The sequence below is a fragment of the Protomyctophum parallelum genome (assembly GCF_964188405.1).
Source record: "Protomyctophum parallelum genome assembly, chromosome: 14".
In the NCBI taxonomy this organism is placed as follows: domain Eukaryota; kingdom Metazoa; phylum Chordata; class Actinopteri; order Myctophiformes; family Myctophidae; genus Protomyctophum; species Protomyctophum parallelum.
In genome coordinates, this window is record NC_139709.1 from 17,740,908 (window position 1) to 17,759,707 (window position 18,800).

Sequence of the window (18,800 nt, forward strand, 5' to 3'; positions counted from 1 at the left end):
CCGTCATACTATCTACATTCTAGTATATTGTGGAATAGTTGTCTGGATCATAGACTGTAAAAAAAAAAAAAAAAAAAAAAAAAAGGTCTGGATACATACTCATGTATGAACCTTAGGTATTGAATCATATAGTAAACAGAGTCCATTTCCGTAACCGCTCTAGACTAGTAGACAGGACCTGCAAGCTTCAACTTCCAAAAATAAAAGCACACACGCCGGAAAAGGAATGATCAGAAGAAGAGAAAAAAAGCAGAAGCAGCAGCCGCCAGCCGAACGGTCAAAACGTAAACACAGCAGCAGTCTCTCAGTACGACACCAACGCTGCTATACCTTGTTGCTCCATTAAAAAAGTGTGCGTGTTCCCAGGACGCTTTATTTATGTACCCGTTGTTCCTCATGCCGTCGTGCGCTTTTCAGCAGAGCTCTAACAGCCGAGGCACTTAGCCGCCGAGCTGCTAAAGTATAGCATTAAAGGGCGAAGACAATAAATCTGCAACAAAGATTAAGGAAAGTAACGCCTCCTCGCCACGCCGGGCCTTCCACCAGACTAGAGGTAATATAACGACATGTTAGCCTGGCGTCCTAGCATGCAACATTGCATGCTAGCTGTGGCTGCAAACCAACGCTGGATAGTATGTGCTGCTGCGTGTTGTTGACAGTTAATGTCAGTTTAGCTGCCTGTCAGTTAGCAGCCGTGGACAACGACATGTTTAAATTGTGCGTTGTTTCCCCACGGTCGTTACTTGGAATTGTTGCGTCGTCTATAGATTATAATATATCGGACAACAACGAGCCCTTTAAACTCAGGAACCAACTGTTGTTTACAAAGCTCCAGACATGCAGCAACTCCAAACAAAAGCAACAGACAGACATGATAATGGCCTGTGTGTGAGAGAGAGCTAACACGCTGCTTATTATGTCATTTGTTGCTGCGAGATTATGTCTGCATTCAACTGTATACTTGGTTTTTCGTGGGTGTCGCACACCGTAAAATAGCAGATCTGTGATGTAGATCGGCTATTTTCGGTGTGCAGCCAGCCACTGAGCTGATCAGGTAACTAGTTGACTCACTGCATGCATGCAGTTAGTCATGTCCAGTTTGACGTGCAGCATATGGTGTTCAGTTTTCTTGTTGTGCACCTGCTGTCATGTGGGGAACAACTAGCTATAGATGGATGATGGACCTTTATTTGACCCCTTGGGGAAGTTCAGGTGTCATCACAGACCACAGTTAAGCTAGAAAAACAGAACAGTTAGGCTAAAGAGCAGAGATAGAACTATGATTAATTAAGATAGTAGTACAAAGTTAAGTTATGAAAATAAAATGGGTGGGTCTGATAGCCATCTGCCCGTGACTGATTTCAGAGATGTACTACTGATACCAGTTTTTCCTTCCCGATACTGATTCTGATACAAGTATCGGTCGATACAAAGTACCAATTGATTGATTGAATAGTTTATTAAACAGAAATGAAAAAACGCCGTCTTGTTTTCATTTTGACCCTATTATCATATGATACCAGTCCATAGGACAGTGGTTCTCAAACTGGGATCCAGGGACCCTCAGCTGGTTCCCTGAGTGGGTTCCAAATTAAACTGAGAGTGTACACATGGAACCAAATTGACCCTTACCTTACACTCTCAGAGGTACATTGGGTCCTTGGTATTAAAAAAAAGGTTTGAGAGCCACTGATATAGGAAATGGAATAGATTTTTTAAACACTTGTGTGAAGTTAGGGGCAGCACTCTAATCATCGTACATCATCATCATCAAGAATGGTAGTCCCTTATTGGCCAAGGTTTCCCACCGATATTATGACGTGAATTCTCCATTCATTGTCAATGGCATTTAATGTTTGTGTTCAGACAACACAAACATTAAACTCTATAGCTGTTTATAGGAGGGGCTAGCACCCCTCAAAAATCCATTCATAATGCAGTGCAGCTACAAGTTAGTAAAACAATGTAATTTTACAGTAGCATTCAAAATATTACTGTAAATGAAATATCATGTTTTGATTGATTGATAACTTTGCCTGCATGGACAAGCACAGGGAAGTACAGTACAATACAAGGTCTGCTAAAAGGATGAATTAAGCCTGTCTGCTTGTTTCCATTGTGATCCTCTAGCCGCAATTTGCAACTCTAGATTCTTTTTATAAGGGGATGAATCTAATGTTGCAATACCCTCCATTGACTCCCAGCTAATCCAATTTCACCAACATTGCAGCTCTATGCCAAGCTTGAATTATCCTCTTTCAATCTGCCAAGCTTTTGTTTCATAACAATCTGTCGTAGACAGTTATGAGCTACTTTCTGTCAAGAAATTCTCTGCAGGTTATTTTTTATTTATTTATTATTTCTTATGAACGGGTCGTGCTGCTGCCTCCTGCCTCCTGTGCAAATTCTAAACAGGTGGTACGCGGGGCCGTTCAGTGATTTACGACGAGCGCTTCCAAACTCCAACACTTAGAAAAAGAATCACCTGCAGAGAATTTCTTGACAGAAAGTAGCTGATAACATGTCTACGGTGGATTTTTATGAAACAAAAGCTCGACAGATTGAAAGAGGATAATTCAAGCTACTGGTGAGTTTAATGTTGTTTAATACAAGCAGATCGCAAACGTAAATTGGATGAGTGGGGAGTCAATGGAGGGTATTGCAACTCTAGATTCATCCCATTATAAAAAACATTAATGACAGAGTACAGACATGTGATAAACTACATGGTTTCAGAATGGCATAATAATAATAATATTTTATTTATAAGGCGCCTTTCAGGGCACTCAAGGTGCAACAGTACAAAAACACAGTTAAAAGCAGAACAAAACACAGCTTGCAGCAGAAGACACAGGTCACGCATAGGTCAGTCATAGGCCTGCCTAAACAGGTGGGTTTTGAGGTGAGTTTGGAAAATGGTGATAGAGTCCATGTTTCTGATGCATAGGCTGGCATACTGGCCGATATCAGCATTTTAGGCTTTATCAGTCGTTTTTCCAATAGTGGTGTCTAACAACATGTTTCATGCATGCTCACAGCCGTTCACTGTCTTGTTAACTGTCTATTATCTCTCAATCTACATTGCTCTCCATGGTTTTGATCATAACGGCAATGTTCTGTCCTCATTTCTGACTTAATCAAGCATCTCGTTTGGAATAATAACGCTTCTAAAGAGAGATCAGACGAGGTAGCGCAAGGTAGTAATGGAAAATTATACCTCCCGGTATTTGGGGGAAATGGAAGGTGGGGCTTTTCAGAGTAAAATCTGCTGGCCACTCTAGCGCCTTTATTCCGAAAGATTCCATGGCAAAAAAAAGTGTTAATATAAGTGCAATATAATGAGAATGAGGTAGTTGTTATCACTCATGAATTTGGTCCTCTACAGGCTCTCCTTCGGGCAGAGGTAGGATAAAAGAGACGGGATGGCGGACACAGACAGCAAATCCACGGTGCTTAACGGTAAAGGATTGGCCATGCAACTTATTGATTTTCAGGACATGCAGTGAACAGTTCAAACTAGCTTTGATCCTTTATACTGTATGACGTACTAGTTAATTGTTTAGCAAGCTTGTGTGGCTGTGTGTGCCAGGTGGCGCAGAGGATCAAGATCCAGGAGAGGACAGACAGGCGGAGGGCGATTCCGGAATTGTGGAGGGGGATTCCTCTGGAATCAAAGAGGGACAAGCGGAGACCTCCTCTGAAACAGGTGACCTCACTCTCCTGAGCACTTGAGTAGGCTACGTAACCTAATTCATTAATTGTCTCCACCAGGCCGAAGGCATGTGGGGAGAGTATGTTTTGCACTCCGTCCGTCCGTGTGTCCGTCCGTCCGTTTGTGTGTCCGTCCGTGTGTCCGTGAACAGCTAATCTCGGCCACCGTTAACCCGCTCGATGCCACATTTTGCACACACACTCCCTGGATGCCAACGATGAACCTCTGCCCCAAACTTTCCAGAACGGCCTGTTATAGCGCCACCAGGAGGCCGCTTTGTGCAAAACAAGTTTTTGCACAGTACACCTACAGATTTTGTCCAAACATCACGCAAATTGGTACACAGTCTCTCTAGAGCTATTCAACGAAACGGCTCTTTCAGATTTCTCAGACTCCATCCTGATTGGTTAACATTGGCTTCCAAAGTTCACAGGAGTGCTCAGTTTCAAACAAAATGCTGCAAATCATGAACACATAGCGTGATTTCCGTGACATTGTGCACCCACATTCCCACTAGGCCGAGGACGAAATGACACATGAACAATTTCAACTCAGCCTCAAGGTGGCGCTATAACTGGCCCAAAAGTGTTTTTACCTCTAACTGCACGGATCTGTGGATAACTTTGTATGCCAACTCCCTAGAGGCCAAGGAAAAACCTTTGCCTGGAATTTTTCACATCTGCTCTTTATAGCGCCACCAGGAGGCCGACATATGTAAAACACATTTTCTATTATTACTCCTTCAGATTTTATCCAAATTTCACGCAAATCGCTACACATGATCTCCATAGTCATGTGATCAAGACAGGTTTTTTTTATTTCTCATATTCCATCCTGATTGGCCACGATTGGCTCCTACACTTTTCAGGAGTAGCCCGCTTTGTACAAATCGCCACAACTCCTCAACGCAGCGTCCGATTGCGATGAAACTGTGCACGCATATTCCCACTAGGCTAAGGAAGAAATGCCACTTGACAGTTTTCAACAGCCTGATGGTGGCGCTACAACAAGCCAAGTCGCGTCATGCACTCGCGCTACGCACACACACACACACACACACAACCGGTCGATGCCAAATTTTGCACACACACTCCCTGGATGCCAACGATCAACCTCTGCCCCAAACTTTCCAGAACGGCCTGTTATAGCGCCACCAGGAGGCCGCTTTGTGCAAAACAAAAACATTGTACCTGCATCCCTCCAACACCAACCTCCGGCCCAAATCTTCCTCAACAGCCTGTTATAGCGCCACCATGAGGCCACAACCTGACCTGCCCTGGTGGAGACCTGTGCCGATTGGCACTTTATCTAGTTGCATACTGTAACATGATGTTCTTATGAAAAAGCTTGAATTTCTTTTGACGCTTTCTTCACACCTGAACCGTTTGGTCAAGGCTCTGCTGCAGCTCCCAGACAAGCAGATGAGGAGTCGGGGGACAAGCCTATGCCAGAGGCCGGCGGAGACGAGGGAGAAGACACAGACAGCATGGACGGCAGCGGCATGTACTCCATGACCGAGGAAGCTGAGAAGGAGAGTGAGGGAGGGAGAAAGACTAAAGAGAAAGACGCAGGAAAGAGAGCCACGAGAAAGCGGAACCGCCCAGGTGGTGGCAGTGGAAGAGGAGGCGGCGCCAACCGCTCCTCCAGCTCGGACGACGACAACGACGATGATGATGACGATGACGAGGAAGAAGATGATCCTGAGGAAGAGGAAGAAGAGGACGAGCAGGCCATGGAGGCGTGGCTGGGGGCGGAGCTCCGCGACATGCGTGGCCCCGGCTGGCGGGCCGTGCCGTCGCTGCGCTCCCGGGAGATCGGCAGGGACTCGTACCAGTTTGTGAGACGCGTGTGTGGCGCACGCGGCCTGGTCCAGCGTCTCGAGCTCCAGGGGCGTCTGGAAAGGCACACAGGTTGCGTCAATACCCTGCACTTCAACCCCTCGGGCACGCGCCTCGCCTCGGGAAGTGACGACCTGCGTGTGGTCATCTGGGACTGGGCCATCCGCCGCGCTGAGCTGGAGTTCGATAGCGGACACAAGAGCAATGTATTTCAGGTGAGCTTGTGAGAAGAGATCAGTTGGGATTAATACTGTATTAGTCCCCTAAGGGGGACATTCTGTGTTACAGCAGCACAGAATAAGACAAGTAAAAAGTGCATAGTAGGCAATAAAGTTGGAAGCACGAATATGAGGGAAAGAGTACCTAGGAGGTTGTTTATGTAAATTACTAGACTGAAATCACGGCCCTGAGCAGAGAATTTAGATGTATGTACTATGTAGTCATGAGTTATTAACTGCGTGGTGTTTTGTTTTTAGCCAGCAAACTCAGTTATTCTGCTAAGTTCGGTAATGTATTTATTACTTTGGAGAAAATGTAGGATTTTTCTTTTCTTCTAAAATGAAATAATGGAAAATGTAAGTGATATGTGATATGGCTGGAGCTCTGAATAGACATGTATTGATGCCGGTATGGTCCTTGTATGAGAAATGTCATCCCAAGGATAGGGTGAATAAATCTTGTTTAAATGTTTCGATTTTTGTAGGAGATAGGAGTGATTAGTCAAAAGATTTGTCTTGGCTCATGTCCATGAAGCCATTTAAAATCCAGAGCATGCACTGGACGCTGATATCCGGGCGTTCTGTTTTTGCTCTGCCTTTGTCCTCAGGCTAAGTTCCTGCCCCACAGTGGAGACTCCACCTTGGCCATGTGTGCTCGAGACGGACAAATCAGAGTGGCTGAGCTCTCTGCCACCCAGCGCTGCAAGACTACCAAGAGGGTGGCACAGCATAAAGGAGCAGCTCACAAGGTAATAACTACAATAGAGCTGCAACAGTTAATCAAAATAAACGATTTAGTACTTTTTTTAATGGATTTGAATAAAATTGATTTGGGGGTAGTTTTTTTAATCTTAAATCTTAACTCATTTTAACTCATTGTCTGCCAAAGGTGTGAACACTAAGATTTCTCAGTGTTCACACTGCGAGGTATGACGAGATTTCTCGCCATATTGTGTCTTCAGTGGTTTGCACTATTCGCTACACTATGAGTCTATCCCTCAGTTTATCCCTCAGCCATATATGGAACCAGGAAATCATGTGATTGCTAAAAATCGACTCCTATCCACTCCTATTCTAGAGCATTTTTTAAGGTGCGCTATTTTGCTCTCCTGGACAGCTGCTCTTCTAGGTCCGCCTGGACCCAGGCCGGGTCGGGTAGGGTCGGGTTCGGGCAGAAATTGAGAACTCTAGTATATATACAGACTTGGTATATGACGCCACCTATCGTCGACGTACGTATATGTACGTACCTGGGGTACGTGCTCTGGGTTAATTAAATAATCATTTATTCTGGCATTGGCAACGTTTTTCCCACAAAATACTACAAGCTCGCAAGAGCTTGTGACATGTATTATTATTTGTCCGACAAAGTGTAAGTGGTTAATCAGACTAATCGCTGCTAAACCAAAACTTCTCTCCTGTGACAGAAGGTCTGGCTTTTGTTTTGTTTGGATTGCCTCTTTCTTATTTGTTTGTATTACCCATGTATTCAGTGTCTCAGCTTGGTGGGTGTGTGCGTATTTGTGTGTGGGGTAGAGTTGTTCTACAACATTGACTGACTTGTGTGTGTGTGTGTGTGTGTGTGTGTGTGTGTGTGTGTGTGTTGCCCGCTAGCTGGCCTTGGAGCCAGATTCGCCCTGCTCCTTTCTGTCGGCTGGAGAAGATGCTGTGGTATTTGGTATTGACCTGCGTCTAGACAGAGCGGCCAAGTGAGTGATCTCCACACACACACACACACACCATGGCTTTCGTTTTTGATTCAGACAGAGGGTTTTATTTAGAGTTCAAGGTGACACTTGTATTTCACCATTTCGTTTATAAGTAGTGACTGTGAATCAAGGTTTGCTATAACAATGAATCAAAGTCCAGGACTAGTCTAATTGTCATGGTGGTCCTGATTCATGCAACATTACACCTAAGCGACAGTCATGTAAAATAAATAAACACATATTCAAGACACAACAAATAAGAGTACATTTAAAAAAAATGTACGGCCTGCACTAAATGAAGTACGCTACCTATGTCATATCGGAACCTTTTCCAGTAACCAATACTGTGTTAAACATTTAAATACAGTACTTCTGTAAATGTACACCATCACAGACACATACAAACTCTTGCTACATGTATGTAACTTATATTCATATGACCGTATCACCTAAAACCCGCTTTGCTCCATTCCATTGTGTCCCTCTCCCCGTATGTGACAGTAAACTGGTGGTGGTGAAGGAGGGAGACAAGAAAGTTGGGCTGTACACCATCTTCGTGAACCCAGCCAACACGCACCACTTTGCTGTCGGCGGGAGAGATCAGTATGTCAGGTGAGACCTAAGGATGACATGACCTGGAGGTGATGATGGTGGTGACTGATGATTAATTACAAGTTCAAAGCTGAATTGATCCAAATCGGACATTTTGACTTATATGACAAGCTATATGCAAAGCAAATTAAATAGCCTTATTCGCAGCATGCACAAGAAATGTGGCGCTGATCGGGTTCAGTGCTTTGCGAATTCTGCCACGGATAGACACACTGACTACACCAATCAGGTTCTTAACCTGTGGGGGTCCCCAGATGACAGTGAAGTGACAATTGAAGGACTTTTAATACTCAGAAAGAAAGAAAATGTTAAGACCATTACTGCATCAAAAGTCATCAACAGGGGGCACGGTGGCACACTTGGTAGTGCTGTCGCCTCACAGCTAGAAGGTCCTGGGTTCGATTCCCGCTCGGGTCGCTGTGGGTGCTGGCAGCGTGTTTCCTCCTCCGTGTCATCTGTGCCCATACCCGAGGCGGGGTTGGCAAAAGGGCCTTTCTGTGTGGAGTTTGCATGTTCTCCCCGTGTCCCCTAGGGTAGGTACCCTCACAAAAAACATGCAGTAATCCTGGTCTCTAAACTGCCTCCCCCTGGCCAGCCGGGGCGCCTGATGGAGGGGAAAGGAACTGGTTGGAATAACGTGTTCCTTCCACGCGCTACGTCCAACCAGGGAAACTCCCCCTGTCAGGTGTAAAGGAGCAACTTGGACACTCAGGCATGAAAGAAGCATGAGTTCAAGTCCGTTGCTCTCCCCGTGTCCCCCATATATGGGGACTAGGTTCGCGGAGGGTGTGTAGAGCCCAGGATCACATTAGATAATTGACACATGGGTGAAAAATGGGTTACAAAATCGTGGGATAAAAATTATATATATATATTAAAAAAAAGAAAAAATAAGTCATCAACAAACTACTATACTATAAGAACTGGTCAAACATTGGCCAATTGTCAAATGATATAATCTTTGTAAATAGCTGATCTACAAGCTCAAAACATCTCGCTTTGTGAGGCGTTGCGCTTGTAGATAGGGTATTTACACAATATTTACACAATTGTGGAAATGAAAATGGAGTCATTCGCCTCAACTCCTATTCCAAGTGCATATGAGGATGGTGTCCCCAGTTCAAATATGCTTATTTGCATGACGCCGCAGGGTCATGGCCTGAAAAGGTTGAGAACCATTCCCATTTTTGGCCTTTCTTCTTCACACTATCTAGGATCTATGATCAGAGGAAGATTAATGAGAACGAAAACAACGGGGTGCTGAAAAAGTTCTGTCCATCTCACCTGGTGGCCAGTGAGTCCAAAACCAACATCACATGCTTGGTCTACAGCCACGATGGCACAGGTAAAACTATGTTCCCTCCCTGCATGCGCACCCTGACTCATAGCTTTCCCAGCTTTTTGCTTTTAAAGTGACACTTCAGGATTGTATAGTTGTGGTGGTGCACTTGGGAGTTGGGAGATGACTGGTTGGTGCGTCACCCATGTAATTTCATTGTCACTGGTTTGATTCTGTCTGGAGAACTTTGTTGCATGGCAACCATCCATTCTGCCTTTGCTTTTCTATCTCTCTTTGCTGTCCAAATAAAGCAATTAATGACAAAATGATCTGTAAAAAGTAAATAACGAAACAGTCTGTAGTCGTTCCCTAATCAACTTCAAATGTTTCTCACATCACTAGCTGTCTGTTTTCCTTTAAATTGGCAAGACCTATCTGTTGTAGTTCGTAGACATTTTGAGCAATGGTCTTTGATTTAGTTTTTTGGTACAGTGTGAATTGCACGTCTTTTAAACGCTGCTTCGTCTTCGTCTGCTGCTTTCTGATGGAATTCGGCCAGCTGGCCTCCTTGGTCTTGAGAGCTAGGTTTATTCTCCTGACATCAGAGTGCCATTGATCTGACCTCGTCCCTGTAGGCAGACTTGTCGTCGTTGACCATATTACTTACATACAGTACTTGATGATGACATGAAGCTGAGCGTGGCTCATGATAAAAAGCTGATGTATCTGTTGGATTCCATCTGTTCAGAGCTCCTGACCAGTTACAACGACGAGGACATCTACTTGTTTGACTCCAGCCACAGTGACGGAGCCGACTACATCAGGAGATACAAGGGACATCGCAACAATGCCACAGGTACAGAGGAATGAACAGTCAAATTAACAGGGAAAAATAACATTCACCAAAACCCTTTCAATATTGTACCCCTTGGTTGGTAGGTCTATTGGTTGGTGTACCGGTATGATCGGTATGCCTGAAACTCATCAAGTGAGAGGTTCAGTGGTGCAAAAACCAAGCGTTATTTTTTCTGTAATTCATTAATCGGTTAAAGTCCAAGCCCTATGAAAATGTAAACACAAATCCATCAGAAATGTTCACGTTATGGAAGGTTCCCATCATAGATTTTTCACGTTGCTAGGCCACAGTGACTTGGACCTTCCATATTATAGTGCATGCATAAAGTGAGTGACAAAGTGAGTTTAACGTTGTTTCGTGCAATCAGATAGGACTTTTTGGATTCATGGGCTGTCAAGGCCAGAAAGTATTTTGTTGCCACTCAGTAGGCGTTCCAGAACCATAACTTCAGTTTGAGGATGTCGCATGCATACCCTCTATTCAGCTGCCAGGCTCAGCCAGTAAAAGCATACCAGGATTTGACTGGTGTTAATTTATCATCTTGCCTCACACAAGCATTTACCAATAGCCAGCATCTGATGCTGCTGCTATCCCTATGAATCCCTACAATGGTAAATGTTTGTAATTATGCACCAAACATTTCTTTGTCAAAAGAAACGAACCTCCGGGCAATAGCTGCGTTGCAGCTGTGATCTTGTTGTTTACACTTGACAAACTTTTGTACTCCAAAAATCACCATTTGGCTTGTGTTAAAAATGTCATGGTGTTTCAAATAAACATCACCCACTATCCCGCCTCCTCCCTCACACAGTGAAGGGAGTTAACTTCTACGGTCCGAGCAGTGAGTTTGTGGTCAGTGGCAGCGACTGTGGACACATCTACCTGTGGGACAAAAACTCTGCCCGCATCGTCCAGTTCATGGAGGGGGACAGAGGCGGAGTGGTAAGTACGAGCAAACCAGGTTTGAGAACTACTGATTTAGAAGGTCTTAATAATGGGCTAATGTAGGTGACACACCGGTGTGATGCTTCTTGGGGTTGCTCACCTCGGTCCTTATCTCTCTGTGCAGGTGAACTGTCTGGAGCCCCACCCCCACCTGCCCGGTATGGCCACCAGCGGCCTTGATCATGATGTCAAACTGTGGGCCCCTACTGCTGAGAACGCCACAGGACTCAAGGGCCTAAAAGAGGTAACCATTTCATATCTAGTACACACTTTTTTATCTATCTATCCCTCTATAAATATATAAAATCACACCTGTGTGAAGTGAGGGGCGCTCTAATCAATTATTGACCTTATACCAACCTTGAAACATACCTTAGTTACGTCCCCAAGAATAGTGGTCCCTTATTGGCCAAGGGTTTCCACCAACATACCGACAGCCGATTTGCTCAGTCAGACACACATGACATAAATTATTATTGTCAATGGCATTTAATGTTTGTGTTAAGACAGAATCTACAATATAGCTGTATATAGGAGGGGCTAGCGCCCTTCAAAAATAAGTAAGTAAAGTTGTTTGTCCGGTCCTCCGATGCGTATGCCGTGGCTGCATGATTTTAGAGTGACGTAATGAAGATATGTACCAATGCCAGGGTATATAATAAAGGTAGGTTTCAGATTACATGCATGTATACATACTGTAGAGGCAATACCTTTAATCCACCCGGGACTGAAACATATCTTTATTACGTCACCATCGAGAGCCAGTTATACCCTGGCATTGGTACGTATCTTCAATACGTCACTCTCAAGCCAGTTATACCCTGTACCCCAATTAACCTAGTAAAGAAAGCGGACTCACCGTCTTTCTTCTTCTTGAAGCCTCTGGGAAAAGTAGTTTCCGCGGTACCGAGAAGCTTTCTCGTCCTTATGGAAATAAATCAGATAATAATCCGTAATCGGGAGACTTCGCTGCGCTGTGCGGGCGGGGTTCAACGTTCTTACATCTTAAAGTCCCAGCCAATTATGGTCTGTGAGTTTATAGTAAATGCTTCTGTGTTACTTCACGCCAGGAGGCGCAAACTCCCATAAGTGAGCAGCCTTGTGAAGCTGATTATTAGAACCACAGTATACTACTTATTAACTTACAAATGATCAACTTGTAAATTACATATACATAAGGTAATGCCTCTATACATATATGTAATCTGAAACCTACCTTTATTACGTCACCATCGAAAGCCAGTTATATCCCGTCACTCACCTGTATTAATTACATCATTGCTTGTTATGCTTTGTAGTTCCTGTTGTTGATTACGTAACCGATCAATCGTTTTAAAATGTTAAACCTAATAACTCAATATTGAAACCAATATTTCACAGAGAGGCTGAGATTTGAAAGTCTGTAGTGGTCGACATTACTTGCGTGCTCGTGTGCAACGCGCAAGCTAGTAGGCACTCTAGTAGTGCCGTTCTAGTTATTATTATTATTATATGCTTTTTGGAATGGCTGGAAAAAATGAAGAGTTTACATAGTACACATAGTGTATGCATAAACTTTCCTTAATGATTATATCTGGTTTCAGTATTTATTTTCTCTATTATTAAGGTTATTGTAACGGTCAATTTGTATTGGGGATGGGGAGGCAGGGGTCACGAGACATGGTCAAAGCATTTCCGGGGGGCCTCAGCCAAAAACATTGACAACCCCTGGATTAGACAATGCCACAGCAGTCTGAGAAGCAGAGAAACATTGTTGTGTGACCTCACAGTTGTTTTTGTTGATGTTTCTCTGGTTGCCAAGGTGATGAAGAAGAACAAGCGTGAGCGTGATGATGACAGTGTGCGTCATGGCGACCAGTACGACACCCAGCTCCTGTGGTTCCTGATGAGACACATGAGGAACAGGCGGCCCCAGAGGGTAGGCTTCCAGGACACTGTACATTTTGGTTTGTGAAAACAGTTCTGTGGACATTGTGTCAATATTTGAAATATGGCATCCAGGGCAGGATGCTTAACAACAAGGAAGTCAACTGAGTGAGTGCGTGAATGGTGAGTGCGTGCACAGAAAATTCCAAGATCTGTAAGCTCATGCGCTGTGGACGCTTGGAGCTTGTATATACACGGAATAACAATAAACATTTCACAGAATAGCTATACCACTTTGAATTAAAACAATCGTTGTGCATAGGGGGAGTATAATGGCACGATTGAAACACGGGTTGTTCAAGGACGCTCTGTGATTGGCCAGTCGCTGCGATTGGCAGCCTAAACCTAACCTCAGTAAAACTACACCTAACCCTACCATCAGTAAACTTAACTTGGGGGCGTGGTTATAAGCACAACCCGTGTTGGATTTAGTATGTCGCGGAAGTGAATGGTCCGTGCAATCATAGTTTTTGGCATATCTAAGTCAAATTAAGCTCTAATCAAGCCCCGAAAATATTATAAGCCATAATGCAAATAAATACGGTGTGTGTGCGTGCGTGCACGAGGGGATTTTGGTCGTTTTTAGGTGGACACGATCGGTCGTTAGCTAAAAATGCTATTTAAATTATAAATCCTGGATAAACCACAATAAATAAAATCTCATTCTCTCGGGCAAGGCTACCTGTGCAAGGGTAAGTTTATCTCGTTCTCAGTATTCAAAGAGTTAAGTTCAACTCGTTATTGACATGGACAAAAAATTGTTTTATTTGACAGCCTTGCTGCACTCGCAGTTTGCCCTAAAAAATATGGCAATGCCAAAGACCAAGTGGCCAATCTGGTTTGACATCATTGTCAAACCAGTGTAAGGGGATCATCATTAGCTGATTAATAGGCTTAATTTGTCCACTTTCTAGATGGCCGGCCTGAAACGTACCCATACTGTAAGTGCACTGACGAGGCATCCGCCAATATTAATACTGGGAATAGTTGATAACTAGAAAAAGTGCCCTTCCGGGCACAGGTCTCCACCAGGTTATCCACAGATCCGTGCAGTTAGAGGTAAAAACACTTTTGGGCCAGTTATAGCGCCACCTTGAGGCTGAGTTGAAATTGTTCATGTGGCATTTCGTCCTCGGCCTAGTGGGAATGTGGGTGCACAATTTCACGGAAATCACGCGATGTGTTCATGATTTGCAGCATTTTGTTTGAAACTGAGCACTCCTGTGAACTTTGGAAGCCAATCTTAACCAATCAGGATGGAGTCTGATAAATCTGAAAGACCCGTTTCGTTGAATGGCTCTAGAGAGACTGTGTACCAATTTGCGTGATGTTTGGACAAAATCTGTAGGTGTACTGTGCAAAAACTTGTTTTGCACAAAGCGGCCTCCTGGTGGCGCTATAACAGGCCGTTCTGGAAGGTTTGGGGCAGAGGTTCATCGTTGGCATCCAGGGAGTGTGTGTGCAAAATTTGGCATCGACCGGGTTGTTTTGCACAAAGCGGCCTCCTGGTGGCGCTATAACAGGCCGTTCTGGAAAGTTTGGGGCAGAGGTTCATCGTTGGCATCCAGGGAGTGTGTGTGCAAAATATGGCATCGACCGGGTTAACGGTGGCCGAGATTAGCTGTTCACGGACACACGGACGGACACACAAACGGACGGACGGAGTGCAAAACATACTCTCCCCACATGCCTTCGGCCTGGTGGAGACAATGATCAAATTGATCATTGTCATTGATATCAGGCTTTATGTGAGTGTAGAGACACAGGAAACCATATAACACAATTTTCTGACCGGAATCAAACCAGAGATGTTGCAATTATGTGCTTGATGGTTGATGGTGCCTTTTCGTGTCGATTTGTTGATATGATTTATTTTTTTAATTATGACAAAAACTCTGTGTCCACAGACTCGTCGTGAGGGTGGGGAAGGTGACACGGATGAGTCCTGGAGCTCTCCAGACTCCTCTGACGAAGAGGAAGGAGCGCCGGACCACGTCCAGTGCATGTCCTCCTGAGCCATACATGCATACAAACAACACACACACACTTTATTGTTCTAGAATTGATGCACATAGGCAAGCATGATTGACACACTGGCACACACAAGGCACACATCAATGTACAAATACATTTTACTCATAGGGAGAGTGACCGAGATGCTTAAAACCTGGTTTTCCCACGAGACAACAGTGTACAAATGGGGGACTAGACATACGCCCTTCCAGTGTCCTGATTTTTGACTATTGTATGAAGAAAGTTCTGATGTGCGCTTATGTCCCTATAAACCACTTGGAGGTCCCCTGGTTGTGTGGTTGTGTGTGTGTGTGGTTGTGTGTGTGTGTGTGTGTGTGAGAGAGAGAGAGAGAGAGAGAGAGAGGGAGAGAGAGAGAGAGAGAGAGAGAGAGTGAGTGAACGGCAAAACGCCTCCACATTGAGCACCCTTTAGTAAGCTATAGAACACCAGCATCCAAGCTCCATCCTTCTCCTTCCCTTATAGCACGTCACCATTCTCTCCCCTTTGTAGCGTAGTCTATTTATATAAGAAGGGTTTAGCAGGAGGGCTTAAGCCTGATTGTACCCACTCCTTTCCCCTTACACCTCACTTTTTCCCCTTACACCTCCCTGTTTCAACACCAAACCTCAGTAAGGGTGACTGACTACACACTGTACGATATTGGCCCTCTTGTCCAACATAAAATGTTCATATCGTAGCATAACAGTGGGTGGAGAAAATGTCATGAGCGTTTGGCATCGATTAGTGTGACATCGTCACTGAATGATAATACTTTGGCTGATGTTGGTTGTAGTATCGTCAGAATGAGAGAGGTAGGCTCAATTCAACGTACGCAGTCTGGCGACTGTCACACTGTCACATGTAATGGATGTATATAATGGCCAGAATTGAGCAGTGTGCAAGTACCTTGGTTGTGTCCATTATTTGTCTTTTAGTCCTGCTTAGCAGCAGATGCTCTCAGGATGGCTGTGTCACTCCTGCTTAGCAGCAGATGCTCTCAGTATGGCTGTGTCGCTCTGTCGGTTTCTTCACCACTTTGGTCCCAAACAACATATTGGATTGCCATGGGGTTGGCTGTGTACCTCCCATGAACCCCAGTGAAAGCCTAAGGATTTTGGTGACCTCATGGCATTCCTCTTTGCCAAGCTTTCCACTTGCAAACAAGTTATCTCAGAATCTAATGGGACAGGTAACAAAGAAAAGATAAGGTATTAATTGCATCAAAATCCAATGGGAAGATTGCTGTGAAACTTGTTGAGTGCTTTCATGCTCTCTGGGAGGTTAACCCAAACTAGATGAGCGACCCCACATGCTATGATCCTCCATGCGCCTCCTTGAGGCCAAAATATCAAAGGATGCACCCTACAGATGTTGGTGGCCCCCCCATGGCTTGTCATTTAGCGAGTTGGGTGTAAGGAGCAATACAGACTCTAGGGACTGCTAACAGGGCTTTTAGATACTAGAGTCTTGTGTTTTTGCTCACTCATATGACTACTAGGTTTCCACGTGCCGTCTCTCCCCCTCAGACTCCTCAGAAACTACACCATCCCCTCCATTAGCCTTTTCCTGCACAACTGGGTGCACTTGTAATCAGGGATGTTTTTTGGTTTGAGACGACAACAAAAATGTGCACTTGTGTACTGTGTACCAAAGGGGGAATGAGTGAATAATTAATGTCTTTGTTAATGTCAGTTGCTTGCACTTACCGCTTCATTGGAATGCTTCCCCTGGTTAATTAAAAGTGTGTTCATTTCAGGTCATACAGGTATTCATCCTGTAAGATATATATATATTTTTTTTCTGCTTTTGTTTTATTTGAGTGGGGGGGGGGGTCTTTTTGCACTTAGCAGGCGTGTCTGAGCGCCAAGCCGAGAGAAGGAAGAGAGAAACTTCCACTTTGCTTCCACCAGCACCCCTCTTCCGCTTTCTCACACCAGTCCTGGACAAGAAACCCTCTCCTCATTCCCCGGATTGTGGACATGAGAATTCATGAAGCTGACTGAAGTTATAACCAGACAGTATATTAATTTAATAATGTGCATATAGGGACTGTCTGGGAACTGTGGGCTTTCTCAGAAGCTGGGCCACCTTTTTGTCGAATACAAGTGAAACAGACCTGGGTCAATTTGTACTTGAAACACTGCCTAAAGAGCCACTTGAGTGAGTTGAGATTGCTAGCTGGGTTTTCGTTTATTGGACAAATGTATTCAATTTGTTCACACTGTGTTTCTCAACTGCTTTCCTTAGGAAGTGGGGACACAGGCTGGCTGTTTTCTATTCTACCCAGATAGTATATTGCTTTCACCAATGTCCCAGGTCTAAATTATGGCTATTTGTCACTGTTGTACAATTAAGTATAAAATGGAGTGTAAGTAGTCTCACATAGCCAGACAATCAGATCTCCATGTGCTGATACATCTGGTAACATTTTCTGGCTCAAACATTTTGGAAATAAAAAAATTACTGCATTGCAGAGCCAGTGCAAAGATTGGTTTTCAAAGCAGTAGACAGAGGATTGTTAGATGCCATTCTTGTAGCCGTTATGCCCAGATATATTTTGATGTCAATCACCAGACATATCAGAAGGTGGAGCTCTACGATTGTCTAGCTATGCAAGAAGACTAGTGTTGAAGTTGTTAACCATTCCCAGGAAATACTTTTGACCCAGGTCTAGTATCTGAGAGGTTCCACATACCACTTGAGATGAGGGGTATCTTGCACTTCTCTTGTATCAACGGGGGGGGGTCAGTATGCTTGCCAGGCATTCGTTTTGTGTGAGAGCGATAGAGCCCCAGCTTTTCTCATTTTCTATGAGAACTCTAGTTAGTTGAATTTATATGTACATATATAAATATATATTAAAAATGTAAAGAGAAAGGAAAAAAAAAAGTTTGTTAGAAACTGTTTGACTTCCAAAAGAAAAAAAGAAATGTTTGATTGGTATTGATCCAGAGGTTTATATTCTATACTGTATAAGGAAAAAGTACTTTTGAAAATGAAGAGGGGGGGGGGGGGGGGGAACAGTTGACTTTGAGACATTGTTTAGTTTTCCCTTTACAGACTACATTAAGAACAGGAAAGCAGTCGGTTTGATCATAAATAGCCTAGTTTTGGATCCATCATGTAAAGACACAAAATTACACTTTTTAAATATTTATCTGTTGGATAACCAGACATTCATATCCAGATTTTCCTACAGACTGTCTTATTTGTTTTTTGTTCTTGTATTGTATACATTACATATTAAGGCTTTTGATCAATTTTCTTTCTCCACCACTGCCTGATATTGTGTTCTACCAGTTCAGTTGGACATGTACGATTTGTGCAATAAACAAAAAGACAGTGCTCTTTGTGTAGTCATTATTAGAGTTCGACCCTATATTATTAGGCAACTATGCTTAAACAAAATATCGTTCCAGACATAAGTAATTGCTGAAGGACTCTGAAAATAGGGATTTGCATCTGACTGAAAACTCAGACTAAAGTCCTTTTCTCAAATGATGAATTGTGATGTACTGTACTTGAGCCTGATTTAGTTAAGAACAAGTGTCTGACATTGAACATTTTCAAAGTATGAATTGGGCTGTCTTGGGAAATTTGGCAAAAATATGTATGTATCAGATAGAGATCACAATATATCAATATATTTTATTGTCATGTTTTCTGTCTGTGCATATAAATTGCCAGTTTA

General features: G+C 43.7%; 1 protein-coding gene across 2 annotated transcripts; it reads left to right on the top strand.

Moving 5' to 3' along the window:
• Nucleotides 1–223: 223 nt before the first annotated feature.
• Nucleotides 224–18,454, top strand: dcaf8 (DDB1 and CUL4 associated factor 8). Of its 2 annotated transcripts, none has more exons than XM_083781603.1 (13): nucleotides 224–553; nucleotides 3,386–3,459; nucleotides 3,590–3,706; nucleotides 5,119–5,765; nucleotides 6,377–6,517; nucleotides 7,383–7,477; nucleotides 7,979–8,089; nucleotides 9,304–9,434; nucleotides 10,117–10,224; nucleotides 11,036–11,166; nucleotides 11,294–11,413; nucleotides 12,971–13,087; nucleotides 15,003–18,454. In XM_083781603.1, exons 2-13 carry the CDS (start codon nucleotides 3,423–3,425, stop codon nucleotides 15,108–15,110), a joined length of 1,863 nt encoding a protein of 620 aa, XP_083637729.1. In that variant the 5' UTR covers nucleotides 224–553; nucleotides 3,386–3,422; the 3' UTR covers nucleotides 15,111–18,454. The 2 variants fall into 2 exon arrangements, with proteins under 2 accessions (XP_083637729.1, XP_083637728.1); XM_083781602.1 differs by having other exon boundaries at nucleotides 225–553; nucleotides 5,107–5,765.
• The last annotated feature ends 346 nt before the right edge of the window (nucleotides 18,455–18,800 follow it).